The sequence below is a fragment of the Scyliorhinus torazame genome, chromosome 1, assembly GCF_047496885.1.
Source record: "Scyliorhinus torazame isolate Kashiwa2021f chromosome 1, sScyTor2.1, whole genome shotgun sequence".
NCBI lineage: Eukaryota > Metazoa > Chordata > Chondrichthyes > Carcharhiniformes > Scyliorhinidae > Scyliorhinus > Scyliorhinus torazame.
In genome coordinates this window covers 397,215,169-397,236,687 of record NC_092707.1, presented here as the reverse complement: position 1 = coordinate 397,236,687, position 21,519 = coordinate 397,215,169, and the positions used below count along the sequence as shown (strand labels likewise).

Here is a 21,519-nt window from a genome sequence, read left to right as displayed (position 1 = left end):
ACCTTCCCTGTTTGCGAACCTCACCCCGGATTGCAAACCCATCGATACCAGGAGCAGACAGTACAGTACCCAGGACAGGACCTTCATCAGGTCGGAGGTCCAACTGCATCTGCGGGAAGGGGTCATTGAGGCAAGCAACAGCCCCTGGAGAGCTCAAGTGGTAGTAGTAAAGACTGGGGAGAAGCACAGAATGGTCGTGGACTACAGTCAGACCATCAATCGGTACACGCAGCTCGACGCGTATCCCCTCCCACACATATCTGATATGGTCAATCAGATTGCACAGTATCGAGTCTTTTCCACAGTGGACCTGAAGTCCGCCTACCACCAGCTCCCCATCTACCTGGAGGACCGCCAATACACTGCGTTCGAAGCAGATGGCCGCCTCTATCACGTCCTTAGGGTTCCCTTCAGTGTCACTAATGGGGTCTCGGTCTTCCAGCGAGAGATGGACCAAATGGTTGACTGGTACGGACTGCGGGCCACCTGCCTGTACCTAGATAACGTTACCATCTGCGGCCACGATCAGCAGGACTACGACGCAAACCTCAAAAAATTCCTCCAGATTGCCAAACTCTTTAATCTCACATACAATAAGGAGAAGTGCGTGTTCCACACCAACCGCTTAGCCATCCTTGGCTATGTCGTGGAAAATGGAGTCCTAGGGCCCGACCCCGACCGCATGCGCCTCCTCATGGAACTCCCACTGCCCCAAGGCCCTGAAACGATGCCTGGGTTTTTTCTCCTACTATGCCCAGTGGGTCCCTAATTCTGCGGACAAGGCCCGCCCACTCATCCACTCCACAGTTTTTCCCCTGACGGCTGACGCCCGCCAGGCCTTCAACCATATCAAGGCAGACATCGGCAAGGCCACAATGCACGCAGTCGACGAGACCCTCCCCTTCCAGGTGGAGAGCGATGCATCGGACGTAGCTCTGGCCGCCACCCTCAACCAGGCGGGCAGGCCCATGGCCTTCTTTTCCCGCACCCTCCATGCCTCCGAAATTCGGCACACCTCTGTCGAAAAGGAGGCCCAAGCCATAGTGGAAGCTGGAGGGAGGGTGAGTGGCGCAGGTTGAATGAGGCAACCGGGGGGGTGGGTGGGGGGGCCGGCAGGCGATTCACTCTCCTCACTGACCAACTGTCGGTTGCCTTTATGTTTAATAACACACAGTGGGGCAAGATCAAAAATGACAAGATCTTGAGGTGGAGGATCGAGTTCTCCACCTATAACTATGAGATCTTGTATTGCCCGGGGAAGCTCAATGAGCCCCCGGATGCCCTATCCCGCGATACATGCGCCACCGCACAAGTGGACCGACTCCGGGCCCTACACGATGGTCTTTGTCACCCAGGGGTCACCCGGTTCTTCCATTTCATCAAGGCCCGCAACCTGCCCTACTCCATCGAGGAGGTCAGGGCCGTAACCAGAAACTGCCAAATCTGCGCAGAGTACAAGCCGCACTTCTACTGGCCAGATCGAGCACACCTGGTGAGGGCCTCCCGCCCCTTTGAGCGTCTCACCATGGACTTCAAACGACCCCTCCCCTCCACCGACCGCAACACGTACTTTCTGAACGTGATTGATGAGTACTCCCGGTTCCCTTTCACCATCCCCTGCCCCGATATGACTTCTGCCACGATAATTAAAGCCCTCCACAGCATCTTCACTCTGTTCGGTTTCCCCACCTACATCCACAGCGATCGGGGATCCTTTTTTATGAGCGACGAGCTGCGCCAGTTCCTGCTCAGCAAGGGCATTGCCTCGAGCAGGACGACCAGCTACAACCCCCGGGGAAACGGGCAGGTGGAGAGGGAGAACGGGACAGTCTGGAAGGCCGTCCTGCTGGCCCTACGGTCTAAAAATCTCCCGGTCTCCCGCTGGCAAGATGTCCTCCCTGACGCGCTCCACTCCATCCGATCGCTCCTCTGCACCGCGACTAACGAGACCCCTCACTAACAGGTGTTCGCCTTCTCCAGGAAGTCCAGCTCCAGGGTCCAGCTCCCAACATGGCTGACAGTTCCTGGGCCCGTCCTTCTTCGGAAGCATGTGCGGACCCATTAGTCGGACCCCTTGGTCGAAAAAGTCCACCTCCTACATGCAAACCCGCAGTACGCCGACATGGCACACCCCGACGGGTGCCAAGACACAGTCTCCCTCCGGGACCTGGCACCCGCTGCATCCCCACCCACGACTTGACACTGCGCTCTTCCTGTAAGATAATCCTGAAAACCCGTCCTCACGCCCGCCCTCACGCCCGCTGTCCTGATCCTCAGTCTGAGCACTCACCAAGTGGATCAGCTCCTTGACAGTCTCCTCATGCCCCTGGGGTGGATGAGAGGCATGCTCCCAGCTTCCGGCTTCTTCCACCTCACCTTCCTGCAGGGGATGAAAACAGGGAGAAAGCCAACATGGATGAGTGAAAGGGGTGGGGGTGGCAGCTAAGGGGGGGGGGGGGGAGGGGGGGGCATATCCGCTCCTGTCCTGAAGGTTTGTGCCAGGATGTGGGTCCATGGGGCACCAGGAGACTTCAGCCCCACAGCAGAGCGGCTGCTCTTCGCCTTGAGGTTCGGCAGCGTGCATTATTTTGACCACTTTTATGAGGGGAATCACTGCTGAATCCAACCAGATTCCCACTTGCCTGTGGTGGGGTGGGGGGGTCTCTGGAATGTTATAAAAGGGGAAAATCCCCAGGTTGATGGACCCCGCCCCTACGTCCCTCACTCTGCAGCCCAGGAAGAGTGAGAAAGCGAGAATGGAAAATAGGTGCAGGGTGGGCAGGTTTGGATTGGATTTGTTTATTGTCATGGGTACCGCGGTACAGTGAAAAGTATTGTTCTGCGAGCAGCTCAAACAGATCATTTAGTACATGGGAAGAAAAGAAAATACATAATAGGGTAGCTACACGGACACCGGTATCGGGTGAAGCATATAGGGTGGAGTGCTAATCAGGTCAGTCCATAAGAGGGTCGTTTAGGAGTCCGCTAGCAGCGGGGAAGAAGTTGTTTTTGAGTCTGGTTGTGCGTGTTCCCAGACTTTTGTATATTGCCATTCACAATGGCAGGATTTGCCAAAGTGTTTTACAGCCAATAGGTAACATGGCAGACAATTTGTGCACAGCAAGCTCCCATAAACAACAATGTGATCATTTGTCCGAGTTAAGGAATAAATATTGGCCAGGACACCGGACATAACACCCTTCAAAATTGTACCACGGGGTCTCCTACATTGCTGAGAGGGTAGACGGTTTATTTGTTTATTTTTAATAGAAATTTTAGAGTATCCAATTATTATTTTTTCCCAATTAAGGTGCGATTTAGTGTGGCCAATCCACCTATCCTGCACCTCTTTTTGGGTTGTGGGGTTGAGATCCATGCAGACACGGGGAGAATGTGCAAACTCCACACGGACAGTGACCGGGGGCCAGGGTCAAACCTGGGACCTCAGCGCCGTGAGGCAGCAGTGCTAACCACTGTGCCACCGTGCCGCCCCGAGGAAGACGATTTAAAAAAAAAAAGAATTAGAGTACCCAATTATTCTTTTCTTCCAATTAAGGGGCAATTTGGCGTGGCCAATCCACCTAGCTTGCACATCTTTGGGTCGTGGGGGCGAAACCCACGCAGACACGGGGAGAATGTGCAAACTCCACACGGACAGTGACTGGGGGCCAGGATCGAACCTGGGACCTCGGCGCCTTAGTCCCAGTGCAAACCACTGCGCTATCGTGCTGCACTCCAGGTACATGATTTAACTTCTTAGCACCCCCTCACTACTGCACTGGGAGTGTCAACCTAGATTTTTATGGTCAAGTTTCTGGAGTGGGACTGAGGGGCAAGGGTGATCCCCATCGACACCCAATGTTACCCTGAAAATGGCTTCCCTGTCAAAGAATCGGGAATTCTGCACAAAGTCAGAGATCCAACTCGGATTCTTCCTGGTCTCCACAGGACCCGGTAGTTATAGGGTATGTTCCAGACATGGTGAGTGATGTAGCTGCTCAGGTCTCTTTATTGTTCTTCCCCTGTTGGTCAATGGTTCCTCAACTGGAACTCCATTACTCGATTTTTACAACTTCCCATCAAAATCCCCCTTCAAAAGGAAATTGGATAAATACTTGCAGATGAAAGATTTTCAGGCAAAGGGATGGGGAGTGGAACCTATTGAATAAGTCTTTCAAAGAGCCAGCACGGGCAATGATGGGCCGAATGGCCTCCTTGTGCGCCGTAACATTCCAATATTCAACAATCAAAGAAAGAAATCAGGTGACTGCACCTTCACCAGGCCAATCCCTCCGCCACCTTGTGTTAGAAACATGTCAGCAGCTTTTAATGACTTGCTCTTCCCAGATCGGCTGTTAAGGAAGTTAGCGAGAAACTCCAGTGGCTTCTCCTGAAATATAAAGAAGGTGGATCATATTGCATCGCGCTGGGAAATCCCAAGGCAGAATATCTAATGGAGCATGTCTTGTAGTGGAATAATCTTCAAATAACAGGTTCCAATGAAGGGGTTGAGAAATTGGAAAGGCTTCTTTAACTGCAACATTTATTAGGAACAGGAGTAGGCCATTCAGCCCCTCCAGCCTGTCCCACCATTCAAGAAGATCATGGATGATGGGTGACGTGACTCCATGTACCTGCCTTTGGCCCGTATCCCTTAATATCTTTGCTTAACAAAAATCTATCTCGAGATTTAAAATTAACAACTGACCTAGCTTCAACTGCTTTTGTGGGAGAGTTCCAAATCTCTACCACCATTTTCGTGAAGATGTTCTTCTGAACGGTCTGGCCCTAACTTTTAGATTATGCCCCAGTGGAAATAGTTTATCTTTATCTACCGTGCCTTTCCCTTTTGCTATCTTGAAGACTTTGATCAGATCACCCTGATGTGTTATGTACTCTGGGATAACACAGGCTGCAACTGGATGCAGCTTTGACCAAAAGATACTCCAGATCTTGAAGTTAGTTCAATCTGATTTATTGAACCAGTAGCACAGTTAGCACAGTTCTCCATGAGTTCGACTCTCTGCTAACCTAAGTGTGGTTACTCTGTCTGACTGAACCAGACTAGCTCTTAGCCACGTGCTTGAGGTTTGATACTGTACATACACCCTGACTCACTCTGTAGATGTTCATCAGGGGAAAGAGGCAGAGTGTGAGTTCCTTGTGCCTTTCATAGTGAGAAACCACCCCTGAGTGTCCTGCCTGCTCATTGGTCATGTCCTGTTCTCTGTGTTCATTAGCTGCCTGTCTGTATATCATTATCTGCATGTTTGCATATCATGACACACCCATTAACCTCCTAAATTCTAGTGAAGACAGGCTTAATTTGTGTAATCTCTCCTCGGAATTTCGGGTCTAACCAGCATTTTGTACAGCTGCAGCATAACCTCTGTTGGTTCATATTCCAATCTTCCAGGTAGAAAGGCTAACATTCCATTAGTCTTTTTGATTATTTTCTGCACTTGTATCTATACACCCAAACCCCCAAATCTCTTTGCGCATCCACTGTACGTAACCTCTTTCTATTTAGAAAGGGCTGGTTTAGCTCAGTGGGCTAGACAGCTGGTTTGTGATGCAGAACAAGGCCAGCAGTGTGGGTTCAATTCCCGTACCAGCTTACCCAGACAGGCACCGGAATGTGGCAACTAGGGGCGTTTCACAGTAACTTAATACCTGTGACAATAAAATATTATTATTAGAAAGCATATAATTAAAAAGGCAAATGGAATATTAGTGTTTATTGCAAAAGGACTGGAGTATAAAAGTAGAGAAGTGTTGTTGCAATTGTATAGTGTGTTGGTGAGACCACATCTGGAGTGTTGTGTCTAGTTTTGGTCTCCTTATTTGAGGAAGAATGTGGTGGCATTGGAGGCAGTTCAGAGGAGGTTCACCAGACTGATTCCGGGGATGAAAGGGTTGAAGTAAGAGGAGAGAATAAACAGTTTGAGCATAAACTCGCTGGAGTTTAGAAGGATGAGAGGGGATCTGATCGAGGTGTATAAAATACTAAATGGGATTGATGGAGTAAATGTAGATCAAATGTCCCCCCCTCGTGGGGAAATCTAGAATAAGAGGTTGTGGATATTGGTTGAGGGGCGGGTAGATTTAGAACTGAGATGAGGAGGAACTACTTCTCGCAGAAGGTGGTGAATTTGGGGAACTCGCTGTCCCATAGTGCGACGGAGTCTGAGTCATTAAATGTTTTCAAGAAGGAGATAGATATATTTCGGATTTAAAAATGGGTTAAAAGGCTATGGGCAGCAGGTGGGGAGGTGGATTTGAGACCAGGAAGAGATCAGCCATGATCTCTATGGATGGCGGAGCAGGCACGAAGGGTGAACTGCCCACTTCTGGGGCAGGCAATAAACAAAGAAATAACTGATGCTTGTAGAAATGGTACAGCAGTTATCATGAGGGATTTTAATCTACATGTCGATTGGTTTAACCAGGTCATTCAAGGCAGCCTTGAGGAGGAGTTTACAGAATGTATCCGCGATAGTTTCCAAGAACAGTATGTAATGGAACCTACGAGGGAACAAGCGTTCCTAGATCTGGTCCTGTGTAATGAGACAGGGTTGATTCAGGATCTCGTAGTTAGGGATCCTCTCGGAAGGAGCGATCACAATATGGTGGAATTTAAAATACAGATGGAGGGTGAGAAGGTAAAATCAAACACTAGTGATTCAAAGAAGAGTAAGATAGACTATGAGAGTAAACTTGTTCAGAATATAAAAGCAGATAGTAAAAGTTTCTACAAATATATAAAACAAAAAAGAGTGGTATTGGTAAATAAGGTAAAGGGTGGCTAAGGTAAATATTGGTCCTTTAGAGGATGAGAAGGGAGATTTAATAATGGGAGATGAGGAAATGGCTGAGGAACTGAACATGTTTTTTGGGTCCGTCTTCACAGTGGAAGACACAAATAACATGCCAGTGGCTGATGGAAATGAGGCTATGACAGGTGAGGACCTTGAGAGGATTGTTATCACTAAGGAGGTAGTGATGGGCAAGCTAATGGGGCTAAAGGTAGACACGTCTCCTGGCCCTGATGGAATGCATCCCAGAGTGCTAAAAGAGATGGCTAGGGAAATTGCAAATGCACTCGTGATAATTTACCAAAATTCACTAAACTCTGGGGTGGTCCCGGCGGATTGGAAATTAGCTAACGTGACACCACTGTTTAAAAAAGGAGGTAGGCAGAAAGTGGGTAATTATAGGCCAGTGAGCTTAACTTCGGTAGTAGGGAAGATGCTGGAATCTATCATCAAGGAAGAAATAGCGAGGCATCGGGATGGAAATTGTCCCATTGGGCAGACGCAGCATGGATTCATAAAGGGCAGGTCGCGCCTAACTAATTTAGTGGAATTTTTTGAGGACATTACCAGTGCGATAGGTAACGGGGAGCCAATGGATGAGGTATATCTGGATTTCCAGAAAGCCTTTGACAAGGTGCCACACAAAAGGTTGCTGCATAAGATAAAGATGCATGGCATTAAGGGGAAAGTAGTAGCATGGATAGAGGATTGGTTAATTAATAGAAAGCAAAGAGTGGGGATTAATGGGTGTTTCTCTGGTTGGCAATCAGTAGGTAGTGGTGTCCCTCAGTGATCAGTGTTGGGCCCACAATTGTTCACAATTTACATAGATGATTTGGAGTTGGGGACCAAGGGCAATGTGTCCAAGTTTGCAGACGACACTAAGATGAGTGGTAAAGCAAAACGTACAGAGGATACTGGAAGTCTGCAGAGGGATTTGGATAGGCTAAGTGAATGGGCTAGGGTATGGCAGATGGAATACAATGTTGACAAATGTGAGGTTATCCATTTTGGTAGGAATAACAGCAAAAGGGATTATTATTTAAATGATAAAATATTAAAACATGCTGCTGTGCAGAGAGACCTGGGTGTGCTAGTCCATGAGTCGCAAAAAGTTGGTTTACAGGTGCAACAGGTGATTAAGAAGGCAAATGGAATTTTGTCCTTCATTGCTAGAGGATGGAGTTTAAGACTAGGGAGGTTATGCTGCAATTGTATAAGGTGTTAGTGAGGCCACACCTGGAGTATTGTGTTCAGTTTTGGTCTCCTTACTTGAGAAAGGACGTACTGGCACTGGAGGGTGTGCAGAGGAGATTCACTAGGTTAATCCCAGAGCTGAAGGGGTTGGATTACGAGGAGAGGTTGAGTAGACTGCGACTGTACTCGTTGGAATTTAGAAGGATGCGGGGGGGATCTTATAGAACCCAAAGGCTTGTGAATCTATGGAATTCCTTGCCCAATGAAGCAGTAGAGGCTCCTTCATTAAATGCTTTTAAGCTAAAGATAGATAGTTTTTTGAAGAATAAAGGGATTAAGGGTTATAGTGTTCGGGCGGGAAAGTGGAGCTGAGTCCACAAAAGATCAGCCATGATCTCATTGAATGGTGGAGCAGGCTCGAGGGGCCAGATGGCCTACTCCTGCTCCTAGTTCTTATGTTCTGCTCCTAATTCCTATGTTCCTATGTTAGTTAACAGTCTCTTGTGTGGGACTTTATCAAATGTCTTCTGGAAGCCCATATAAATAAAATCCATAGACAATAACATTTCTAGAGCACCCTTCACATAGTTAAACACCCTTTAAAAAGTTATTATTGAATCCATTAAGACAGAGCATTCCAGATAATAACTTACTACTTAAAACAACATTACAGTGCAGAAGGAGGCCATTCAGCCCATCGAGTCTGCACCAGCTCTTGGAAAGAGCACCCTACTTAAGCCCATGCCTCCAACCTATCCCCGTGACCCAGTAACCCCACCCAACCCTTTTTGGACACCAAGGGCAATTTAGCATGATCAATCCACCTAACCTGCACATCTTTGGACTGTGGGAGGAAACCGGAGCACCCGGAGGAAACCCACGCACACATGGGGTGAACGTGCAGACTCCGCACAGACAGTGACCCAAGCCGGGAATCGAACCTGGGACCCTGAAGCTGTGAAGCAACTGTGCTAACCACCAGGTCTGAATGTGAAATAAACTGAACTTCTGAGTTAATCGTATCGTAGGTTGGCTGCGTGTTAATTATAAAAGTGGACCACACACACTGAAGGTTTCGAGGAAACACATCATAGACGACTTTAAAAATAATTCAAAAACATATCTGCCCACGGACAGACGGGGGGTGGATGAAATAATTCAATTTGTCTCTCTCCTGTCTCTAACGGTCTCTTTTTATTTACTTCAGCAAAACCCCCTCAAGATTGTGAATGACTGTTTTAAATATCCCTTTCTATTCTGAAGAGAACAACCCGAACTTCTCCCTGTAGCCAAAGGACCTCACCCCTGGTACCATCCCAATCTTCAATAGTCTCTGAGAGGTTGCTCCATGGCAGCACGGTAGCATTGTGGATACCACAATTGCTTCAGAGCTCCAGGGTCCCAGGTTCGATTCCGGCTTGGGTCACTGTCTGTGCGGAGTCAGCACATCCTCCCCGTGTGTGCGTGGGTTACCTCCGGGTGCTCCAGTTTCCACCCACATTCTAAAGATGTGCAGGTTAGGTGGATTGGCCATGCTAAATTGCCCTTAGTGTCCAAAATTGCCCTTAGTGTTGGGTGGGGTTACTGGGTTATGGGGATGGGGTGGAGGTGTTGACCTTGGGTAGGGTGCTCTTTCCAAGAGCCGGTGCAGACTTGATGGGCCGAATGGCCTCCTTCTGCACTGTAAATTCTATGAATGACATTTACCCGTTTTTCCCTCGTCATAGCAATCAGTCCTTCTGTTAAAGCTTGAGCAATTTCCGGATTCTGCTGGACTTTGGATACACTCATTGAGTCAAACATTAGCTGCCCTACAGGAGATAATGGGCACACGTTACACTGCACAGCAAGACTGGCATAAACCTGTGTCACCCGCACTGATATCACTGCCTCCTTAAAAGTAACTCCAGTTTCAGAAATTGCACACACTGAGTGCGGGAGATACGCTCAGGGAAAGGAGATTAAAGGGAAAACAGGAACTGAGTGAAAGAGAGAATGGAGAAGAGAGAATGGAGGAAAGATTTAAAAACAAAAGGATATCCGGACCAAGCAGATGGCAAGGAAGCATCATCATTATTATTATTATTATCAATGGATGGATCAACGGATGGACAGGGGGATGGATGGAGGGAGGAACGGATGGACAGAAGAATGGATGGAGAGAGGGATGGATAGATGGATGGGGGATGGATGAATAGATGGATAGACGGAGAGGGGGACGGATGGATCAACGGGGGGATGGATGGAGGGTGGAATGGATGGAGGGACGGACAAATGGATGGAGGGACGGATGGATGGGCAGAAGGATGGATGGAGGGAGGGATGGCTAAATGGACGTGGGATGGATGAATAGGTGGATGGACAGGCGGATGGGTGGATGGATGGATAGACGGACTGATGATCATTATGGTGGCAGGTGCCAAATTGTGATGACGATACAAATAAAACCAGTCATCAGAATTCAGAACATCATTATAGACAATCATTAAAATAAACAATGTGAAGATTGCACAATTATGAACATTTGAATATAAAATTACAAAACATTGCAAAATGCAAGTCTCCTTAATTATACAATAGAAATGAAAGGTTTGCTACACTCTGCATTTTGGATTAAAGCCCACCAGTCGTATGCTGACGCAGTGAGTTCATTCAATTCTCAATCACTTATATCATTTCCATAGAATTTACAGTGCAGAAGGAGGCCATTCGGCCCATCGAGTCTGCACCGTCCCTTGGAAAGTGCCATCAATAATAGTGATGAGTTTTATAACATAGGGGATTGGGCTGTCTTGTAGTCTATTCTTATTTGCGAATGGTGTCTTTTCTCAATAAACATTTACTTTTGTGTAGTTGTGTCAAAAGATAATGGCTGTTGGAGGTAGGATTAAGAGTTCTCTAGAAAAGTCCAGACATTTTTATTTCATCTTTTGACAATGGAGTCCAGGAAAAAGGAAGAAGTGGAGAAGGAGAAAGAAAAGAGGAAGGAAAAGAGCAAAGATTTAGTAAGCAGGAAATCTCAATTTCAGCCTTCCACATTAACTTCCATAATACTTTTTCAAACTCCATTGGATTTTGAAGAGAGGATGCCTGGGTTAGGGAGGAGCAGCAGCCCAGTGATTATATTCTATAGAAGCTGGTGAGACTGGCATTGAAAAAGTCATGGTAGCTAAAAAGAAACTTCCGACAACTGTACAAGAATTAAATATTTAACACAGAACAAGAGATAGAATCTGATTGAAATCCTACCAATCATCCTCGCACAATCGTCCCTCTGCAGTCGCCTGAAATACTGTCTCATCTGTTTCCGGACAGTTCTCAGAACCTCCTCCTGTACCTGTGCCATCCTGCTCCATTCGTACAACTTCTCCTCATTGAAGTATATCGCTGGGGGAGCCGGATCCTTCACATTCCATAGCCACTCACTGAAGACTAACAGCAAACACTCAAATGTAATCGCTCCGTCATTGGTGGGCGTGCCTTCAGCTGCCTGGGACGCACAGTCTGGAATTCTCTCCCTAACCCTCTCCGGCTAATCGCTTCCTCAACCTATTTGATGATATTCTTTGAAGCCTACCTCTTTGACCAAGCTTTCAGTTACCTGACTGAGTGGCCAGGGATTTCCGTGGCATTCCCACGTATCTGTTGCCCTTGTCCTTCTAGGTAGTAGAGTCTGCAGGTTTGGAATGTGCTGTCGAAGGAAGTTTGGTGAATTCCTGCAGTGCATCTTGTAGATGGTACACACGGCTGCCATTGTCAGTGATGGAGGGATTGAATATTTGTGGAAGGGGGAGCAATCAAGTGTGCTGCTTTGTCCTGGATTGTGTCGAGCGTTTTGAGTATTGTTGGAGCTGCACCCACCCTGACAATTGGAGAGTATTCCATTACACTCCTGAATTATGCCTTCTAGATGGTCGACAGGCTTTGGGGATTCAGGAAGTGATTTACTTGCCGAATGGTTCCTAGCCTCTGACCTGCTCTGGTAGCCAGAGTATTTATATGGCTAGTCCAGTTCGGTTTCTGGTCAATGATAACCCCCAGGATGTTAATTGTGGGGGAGTCAGTGATGGGTGGTAATGCCATCACTGACTCCCCCACAATCAACAAGGGCAGCACGGTAGCACGAGTGGATAGCACTGTGGCTTCACAGCACCAGGGTCCCAGGTTCGATTCCCGGCTTGGGTCACTGTCTGTGTGGAGTCTGCACGTTCTCCCCGTGTGTGCGTGGGCTTCCCCCCGGTGCTCCGGTTTCCTCCCACAGTCCAAAGGTGTGCAGATTAAGTGGATTGACCATGATAAATTGCCCTTGATGACCAAAAAGGTTAGGATGGGTTATTGGGTTACAGGGATAGGGTGGAAGTGAGGGCTTAGGTGGCTGGGTGCCAACTCGATGGGCCGAATGGCCTCCTTCTGCACTGTATGTTCTATGTTCTATGAATGTCAAGGGGCGATGGTTAGATCCTCTCTTGTAGGATATGGACATTGCCTGGCACGTGTGTGGTGTGAATGTAACTTGCCACTTGTCAGCCCAAGCCTGGATATTGCCCAGGTCTTGCTGCATTTGGACACGGACTGCTTCATTATCTGAGGAGTCGCGAATGCTGCTGAACATTGTGAAGTCATCCGCAATCATCCTCACTTCTGACCTTATGATGGAAGGGAGGTCATTGATGAAGCAGCTGAAGATGGTTCGGCCTAGGACACTAACCTGAGGAACTCCTGCAGTGATGCCCTGGAGCTGAGATGATTGACCTCCAACCACCACAACCATCTTCCTTTGTTCCAGGTATGACTCCATAGAACATTCAGGGCAGAAGGAGGCCATTCGGTCCATCGAGTCTGCACCGACCCACTTAACCCTCACTTCCACTCTATCCCCGTAACCCAATAACCCCACTTAATCTTTTTGGACACTGGGGGCAATTTATCATGGCCAATCCACCTAACCCGCACATCTTTGGACTGTGGGAGGAAACCGGAGCACCCGGAGGAAACCCACGCACATACGGGGAGAACGTGCAGACTCTGCACAGACAGTGACCCAAGCCGGGAATCGAACCTGGGGCCCTGGAGCTGTGAAGCAACTGTGCTAACCACTATGCTACTGTGCTGCCCTTTGATGCGATACTCAGTCAAATGCTGCCTTGGTGTCAAGGGCAGTCACTCTCACCTCACCTCTGGCATTCAGCTTTTTGTCCATGTTTGAACCAAGGCTGTAAGGAGGTCAGGAGCTGAGTGACCCTGGCGGGACCCAAACTGAGCGTCCATGAGCAGGTTATTGTTGAGTAAGTGCCGCTTGATAGGACTGTTGATGACTCCTTCCATCATTTTGCTGATGATGGAGAGTAGACTGATAGGGCAATAATTGGCTGGGCGGTAATTGGCTGGGCTGGATTTGACACACCTGGGCAATTTTTCACATTGCCGGGTAGATGCCAGTGTTATAGCTGTCCTGGAACAGCTTGGCTAGGAGTGCGGTAAGTTCTGGAGCACACGTCTTCTGTGCTATTGCCGGAATATTGTCAGGACCCATAGCCATTGCAGTATGGCTCTGGCCTTCAGCCGTTTCTTGATATCACGTGTTGTGAATCGAATTGGCTGAAGGCTGACATCTGTGATGCTGGGGACCTCCGGAGGAGACCGAGATGGATCATCTACTCGGCACTTGAAAATGAAAAACCCCAGGTTGTTTGAGGTGCGTGTTTCACATCCTCGGTCATCCGCCTCCTTCCAACGGGAGGAACTGTTAATAATGCACAACGTAGGCGGCAATCCAGGACAGCGAAGTCCCATCCACATTTCCACCTGGGGATGGATGCAAGCTGAAATTGAGCTCCCACCGTCACCGAGTGTAAAACCATTCAGCACCAGTGGCGTTGCACAGAAAGCATCAGACAGGAACTTGAAGGAACAGCGGTTTTGTCCAATGCATTGCAGAATTACACGATGGAACCTCAAAGCTGCACGTGGCTATACCACAGGCAGGGGGGGCGGGGAGTGAGGAGGAGCTGGGAGGGGGTGACAGAGAGAAACCTAATCAATGAAGTACAATACTTTCTATAATATCAATTGGTTGATCAGTCTACCCAGGTTGAGATATTGCAAATTGGGAACCAAACACACCAATGTCCTTTGCAGGGGTATACTCACTATGCTGGTACGATCCAGTCACTATCCCAGTGGGTGAGCTATAGTGCATGGCAGTCAGTGTGGAGAGCTGTGAAAGAAGCTCCATTCCTGCCTCTGGCCACAGAGAAAGATGGGTTAGATTCAGCAGTAAACCGTTCAGAGTTTTAAGAACAAGGGAAGACCTCTCTCACCCTCTCTATCGCTGGGTAGATACAAATCCTCCCTCCCTCTCTACCTGCTTCCCATTCCCCTTAATCATTTCTCTAAATCCCATTCAGCATTGCACAAAATTATTTTTTTAAGGTTTTTTAAATTCACCTTCGGGATATGGGCGTTGCTGGCGAGGCCAGCATTTATTCCCCATCCCTAATTGCCCTTGAGAGGGCGGTGGTGAGCTGCCTTCTGGAACCGCTGCAGTCCCCATGGTGTAGGTCTGTTAGGGAGGGACTTCCAGGATTTTGACCCAGCGACAGTGAAGGAACGGCAATATATTTCCACATCAGGATACATAGATATGGTGGTAAAGAAAGCTTATGGAATGCTTTTCTTAATTGGCCGAGGTATCGAGTACAAAAGCGGGTACGTGATGCTGGAACTGTATAAAACGCTGGTTAGGCCACATCTGGAGTTTTGTGCACAGTTCTGGTCAGCACATTACTTGAAGGACACAATTGCTCTGGAGCGAGTACAGAGGAGATTTACAAGAATGTTACCAGGGCTTGAAAATTGCAGCTATGAGAACAGCTTAGATAGGCTGGGGATGTTTTCATTAGAACAGAGAAGGCTGAGAGGTGACATGATTGCGACGTACAAAATTGAGTTTCCTAGATAGGGTAGACAGGGAAGACTTCTTTTCCCTAGCGGAGAGGTCAATTGCCAGGGGGCACAGATTTTTAAAAAAATATATTTTTTAATTCTCCTTTTTCACATTTTAGCACAGAGCTAAATAGCTGGCATTTAAAGCAGACCAAGGCAGGCCAGCAGCCACGGTTCAATTCCCGTACCAGCCTCCCCGAACAGGCGCCGGAATGTAGCGACTAGGGGCTTTTCACAGTAACTTCATTTGAAGCCTACCTGTGACAATAAGCGGTTTTCATTTCATTTCATTTAAGGGAGGTTTTGAGCTTGCATCTACCGTGAGCGCAAACCGCGACGTGAGTCCAAAATAACGCGAGAATTGGAAAACGGGATTCTTGCCGGCAAGATCTCGTTTCCCACTTTTCTCTGCTCCTCGCCGGTGATGTAACGATGTTCCCGTCATTAAAATACATTTTAACAATTTAAATGTAATGAAAGAATTCAGCGTTTTGTCCCTGATTGAGAAACGATGTAGTCGGTGAGTGTGAACAGCAGAAAGAAACTTCTCCAGCAATCTCCCAGCCCAGAGCAGTCAATACTGCTTCTAACCGGATGACAGCTGAAATTGTTTTGAATCTATTCACCTTAAACTAAAAACCAACCTGATGCAGCCAATGGGACAAAGATATCGATGTGGCCTCCATCATCCTGCGACAGGACACAGCCACTCAGATTCTCCCAGAATCTTCTTACCTTAGCCTCCGGAAGATTCTTTGAGCTGATTTTGCAGCCTGGAACGAGATGGAAAATGCGGAGAGATTAGGGGGGGGGGGAATCTGCTCCCGTCAATAACGTGACTGCAAAACTTCTCACAATCCAACGCAGAGTTGGCAAATCTCACTGTGGCTGGACACTGTCCATTATAACAGGCCTTCATAAGAACTTAAGAAATATGAGCAGGGGGAAGCTGTTCAGCCCCGGAGCCTGTTCCACTATTCATGAGGGATCTTGACTGTGGCTTTCACTCCACGTTCCTGCCTGTCCCTCATAACTCCCCCTTACCAATCCAAAATCTGTCTAACTCTACTTTGAACACAGTCAATGACCCAGCCTCCACTCTCTCTGTGGGAGAAAATCCTAAAGCCCCCTGTGTTGTTCTCTACTTTGCTTTACCTGGATGGGCTGGGCGCGTAGTGTTGAACGAAGAACAACAAGCTTTGTTAACTAACAAAACTAATTTATTAACACTACTAAATAAGATTTGCACGTATTCCTAAAGTATAAGGTTACGAAATTAAACTATGCTATCTCTAACTGCAGAACTCTACACTATGCAACTAATTAGTTTCACACCTAAACACCTTCTCTGAGAATCCCAGGAGTCACATGATATTAATGTGACTGCTCCTTATCTCCATCTGGTGGTGAGAAGTATCATTAGCTTATTCTTAACCCTTTGTATTCCTTACAATACACATTCTGTTACACCCTACTCTGATGATGTGATCAGGTTCCCGACCAGGAAGGCGATTAGCCTGATTTGTATGTATTACCATCTCATCAGTGGACATCACGGCACGCCGTCCACCCTCATTGTAACTTCCCACTCAGCCAGCGTGACGTCACACGAATCACGACTGCTCTTGAGGAACGGACGGACTCCTGGTGGCGTGACCTCCGATAGGGAGGTTGGAGGTGAGCGGGTATGTCATCACTACCCACCAGGGTGTCCAAGGGGAGAGAGGGCACCGGACAGCTCGGGATGGGTGTTTTTTTAATTTGCTCTAGATTCTAGAATCACAGATGAACATACAAGTTAGGAGCAGAAATAGGCCAATCGGCCCCGCAAGCCTTCTCCACCTCCAGTATGATCATTGTGGCCTCATGTCTAAATTCCACATATCTCCAATGACCTATCACCCCCCTTGTTGGTCAAGAATCTATCTACCTCTATTCGGCAATAGCCATTTCGGATATTCGGCAATAGCCATTTCGGTTATTCGGCAATAGCCATTTCGGACCACGCCCCGCATTGGGTGGACTTGGAGATGGGGGAGGAGAGGGACCAGCGCCCGCTGTGGCGCTTGGAGGTGGGGCTGTTGGCGGACGAGGAGGTGAGCGAGCGGGTCCGAGGGAGTATAGAGAGGTACTTGGAGACCAACGACAACGGGGAGGTCCGAGTGGGGATGGTATGGGAGGCACTGAAGGCGGTGGTGAGGGGAGAGCTGATCTCCATCAGGGCCCACAAGGAGCGGAGGGAGCGGGGGGAGAGGGAGAGGCTGGTGGGGGAGATGGTGAGGGTAGACAGGAGGAGAACCTGAGGAAGGATTGTTGAGGAAGAGGCGCAGCCTCCAGGCCGAATTCGACCTGGTGACCACCAGGAAGGCAGAGGTGCAGTGGAGGAAGGCCCAGGGGGCGGTCTACGAGTATGGGGAAAAGGCAAGCCGGATGCTGGCGCATCAGCTTCGGAAGCGGGACGCAGCTATGGAGATCGGGGGAGTTAAGGGCAGGGGAGGGAGCGTGGTGCGGAGTGGGGTTGGCATCAATGGGGTCTTCAGGGACTTCTACGAGGAATTGTACCGTTCCAAGCCCCCACGGGAGGAGGGAGGGATGGGCCGCTTCCTGGACCAATTGAGGTTTCCAAAGGTGGAAGAGGGACTGGTGGCGGGACTGGGTGCCCCCATTGGGCTGGAGGAGCTGATCAAAGGGATAGGAAGCATGCAGGCGAGGAAGGCACCGGGGCCGGACGGTTTCCCGGTCGAGTTCTATAAAAAATATATGGCCCTGTTGGGCCCGCTGTTAGTTAGGACCTTCAATGAGGCAAGGGAGGGGGGGCTTTACCCCCGACGATGTCCCGGGCACTGATCTCCTTGATCCTGAAGCGGGACAAGGATCCCCTGCAATGTGGGTCTTACAGACCGATTTCCTTGCTAAATGTAGATGCCAAGGTGCTGGCGAAGGTCTGAGCCACGAGGATTGAGGATTGTGTGCCGCAGATCATCCATGAAGACCAGACGGGGTTTTTGAAGGGGAGACAGTTGAACGCGAATGTGCGGAGGCTTTTGAACGTTATCATGATGCCGGCGAGGGAGGGGGAGGCGGAGATAGTGGTGGCGATGGACGCTGAGAAAGCCTTCGATAGGGTAGAGTGGGGGTACCTGTGGGAGGTGCTGAAGAGGTTCGGGTTTGGGGAGGGGTTTGTCAGGTGGGTTAGGCTGTTGTACGAGGTCCCGATGGCGAGTGTGGTCACAAATAGGAGGAGGTCCGAGTACTTTCGGTTGCACCGAGGAACGAGACAGGGGTGTCCCCTGTCCCCCCTGCTCTTCGCACTGGCGATTGAACCCCTGGCTATGGCACTGAGAGAGTCGAGGAACTGGAGGGGGTTGGTGCGAGGTGGGGAGGAGCATAGGGTGTCGCTTTAAGCGGACAACCTGCTGCTGTATGTGGCGGACCCGGTGGGAGGAATGCCAGAGGTAATGAGGATCCTTAGGGAATTTGGGGACTTTTCGGGGTACAAGCTCAATATGGGGAAGAGCGAGCTGTTCGTAGTTCAGCTAGGGGACCAGGAGAGGGGGATTGGCGAGCTCCCACTAAAAAGGGCGGAGAGGAGCTTCAGATATTTGGGGGTCCAGGTGGCCAGTAGCTGGGGAGCCCTGCATAGGCTTAATTCTACAAGGCTGGTGGAGCAAATGGAGGAGTGGGATCCGCTGCCGCTGTCCCTGGTGGGTAGGGTGCAGTCAATCAAAATGCCGGTGCTCCCAAGGTTTTTGATCCTGTTCCAGTGCCTCCCCGTGTTTATCCAGAAGGCTTTTTTCAGGCGGGTTAACAGGAGTATAATGGGGTTTGTGTGGGCGCGAGGGACTCCGAGGGTGAGAAGGGTGTTCCTGGAGCGGAGTAGAGATAGGGGGGGGCTGGCGCTGCCCAACCTCTGTGGGTACTACTGGGCCGCCAATGCGACAGTGGTGCGCAAGTGGGTGATGGAGGAGGAGGGTGCTGCATGGAAGAGGCTGGAGACGGCGTCCTGTGTGGGTACGAGTCTGGGGGCGCTGGTAACGGCACCGCTGCCGCTCCCTCCAAGGAGGTATACCACGAGCCCGGTGGTGGTGGCGGCCCTCAAAATCTGGGGGCAGTGGAGGCGGCATAGGGGGGAAGTTGGGGCCTCGGCGTGGACCCCATTACGGGGGAACCGCCGGTTCGCCCCAGGAAGAACAGGTGGAGGGTTTCCGGGGTGGCACAGGGCAGGGATACGAAAGTAGGGGGACCTGTTTGTGGACGGGAAGTTCGTGAGCTTGGGTGAGCTGGAGGAGAAGTACGGGCTCCTCCCGGGGAACACCTTCAGGTACTTACAGGTAAGGACGTTTGCCAGACGGCAGGTGGTGGAATTCCCACGGCTACTGCCACACACAGTACAGGACAGGGTGCTCTCGGGGGGGTGGGTGGGAGTGGGGAAGATCTCAGAAACTTACCAGGTGATGCAGGAGGAGGAGGAGGCCTCGGTGTTGGAGTTGAAAGGTAAGTGGGAGGAGGAGTTGGGAGAGGAGATCGAAGAGGGGACGTGGGCAGATGCCCTAGGGAGGGTGAACTCTTCCTCTTCGTGCGTGAGGCTCAGCCTCATACAGTTTAAGGTGCTGCACAGGGCACACATGACCGGGACAAGGATGAGCAGGTTCTTTGGGGGTGAGGACAGGTGTGTTAGGTGCTCAGGGAGCCCAGCAAATCACACCCATATGTTCTGGGCATGCCCAGCGCTGGAGGAATTTTGGAAGGGCGTAGCGAGGACGGTGTCGAGGGTGGTAGGATCCAGGGTCAAACCGGGCTGGGGGCTCGCAATATTTGGGGTGGCAGAGGAGCTGGGAGTGCAGGAGGCGAAAGAGGCCGGAATTCTGGCCTTTGCATCCCTGGTAGCCCGGCGAAGGATTCTCCTTCAGTGGAAAGATACGAGGCCCCCAAGCGTGGAATCCTGGATCAGCGATATGGCAGGGTTCATTAAATTGGAGAGGGTGAAATTCGCCTTGAGAGGGTCGGTACAAGGGTTCTTTAGGCGGTGGCAACTGTTCTTAGAATGTCTGGCAGAACGATAGACATTGGTCAATGGCAGCAGCAGCTCGGAGGGGGGGTTACTTTATTTTTGTTTATGTTATTTACACTGGAAGGGTCTGAGGGGGAGTATACACCTGTTGTCTTAAGTCGGGGTGTTAATGTTAATTTATTATTTAGGTACGGGGGGGAGGGGTTTGGGGGGTTGCTTTTTTAGATTGTGTTTTGTACTTAACCCTGTTGGGTTCTTTTTCTTTCTCATTTTGTTATTGATATTTTATGAAAACCTTTAATAAAAATTATTTTTAAAAAAAGAATCTATCTACCTCTGCCTTGAAAATATTCACTTTGACTCTGCCTCCACCGCGCTGGGTGAATGTTATAACCTCCATGAGGATAATGACACAGCAATTATTGATCTTCCAACGGGCTTTTTGAGCAGGTAGGGAGCAGAGACTCACCTCTTGGGGCTGGTCAGTCTGGAGGATGAAAGCAGGCCCCAGACAGGACCTGGTCAGATCTATCCTCCCAGTACGGTCTACACTGGGAGCGAGATACAAGAATAACTTGTATATGTGTAAATAAATCCTGTTACGTTTATGGTGTTATTACAGGGAGAGAGTTTCAAAGGCTCTCGACTCTCAGAAAAATAAATTCTCCCCACCTCTATCCTAAATGAGAGACCCCTCATTTCCGCACGTGTTTAACATGGAAATCAGGAAATTGCTATTCGAGTTACCTGCCCTCCTACTATTAAGCTGAGAGATTCAGGATTCAATCATTCAGAAGGCCATAAAGTTGGAGTATCTATGTGATAGATACCCACAAAATACTCCAATAAAGTTAGGGCTTGGCCATTCAAGTGTGGATAATTTTTAAATGACATGCTACTTATCATTCACTTCCAAAAGAACAACATAGCCATTGCAAATGAACTCGTGTTGGTCTGAAATCTGTCAGTCTCCTCTGCCTGCTCCACGTTGACATGCAAAACATGCTCCTCAGCAAACAGAACCACCACAGGCCGCATCTGACTGAACACACTGGTCAAACGAGGTTGCCATGACACCAACTCTTTTTTCTACCTTCATCATTGGCAAACTGCACCACACCCTCAGTAACTTTCCCACAAACATGGAGATCATCCCACAGAACAGACTGGATACTGTCCAACCTGTGCCACTTTCTATCCAAAACCCAAATCACTCCAACCTCAGGCATTGAGTATGTAGATGACATTGTGTATGCTTACTTAGACACTGTGCTGCAGGTCATTGTTGATTCCTTCTCTGAAACGTATGAGAAAATGGGCCTTTCCCCAAACATCCAGAAAACTAAGGTCCTATACCAACCAGCTCCCAAAGCAGAGCATCTACTCACACACACACCTCCCCCGCCCAACATTAATTAAGATAAATGTGATCCTTGAAAATGTGAACCACTTTCCATATCTTGGGAGCCTCTCCTCGACGAAGGCAGACATGGATGACAACATTTGGGGCGGTAAGGTGGCGCAGCGGTTAGCACTGCTGCCTGTGGCGCT

At 49.2% G+C, this 21,519-nt stretch overlaps 1 protein-coding gene across 3 annotated transcripts in view; it reads right to left on the bottom strand.

The window, feature by feature from the left end:
- Positions 1 to 21,519, bottom strand: part of ect2l (epithelial cell transforming 2 like) — a 224,429-nt gene that overhangs the window by 42,504 nt on the left and 160,406 nt on the right. For all 3 annotated transcript variants that reach the window (XR_011948646.1, XR_011948647.1, XM_072513615.1), the window contains exons 10-15: positions 15,602 to 15,730; positions 14,163 to 14,255; positions 11,262 to 11,444; positions 9,720 to 9,823; positions 4,274 to 4,390; positions 2,291 to 2,380 (exon numbers count right to left, since the gene is read on the bottom strand). Coding sequence is in view for 1 of the 3 variants with exons in the window: in XM_072513615.1 (XP_072369716.1) it covers positions 2,291 to 2,380; positions 4,274 to 4,390; positions 9,720 to 9,823; positions 11,262 to 11,444; positions 14,163 to 14,255; positions 15,602 to 15,730 (716 nt within the window). In the remaining 2 variants the exon portion in view is untranslated. The remainder of the gene's footprint in view (positions 1 to 2,290; positions 2,381 to 4,273; positions 4,391 to 9,719; positions 9,824 to 11,261; positions 11,445 to 14,162; positions 14,256 to 15,601; positions 15,731 to 21,519) is intronic.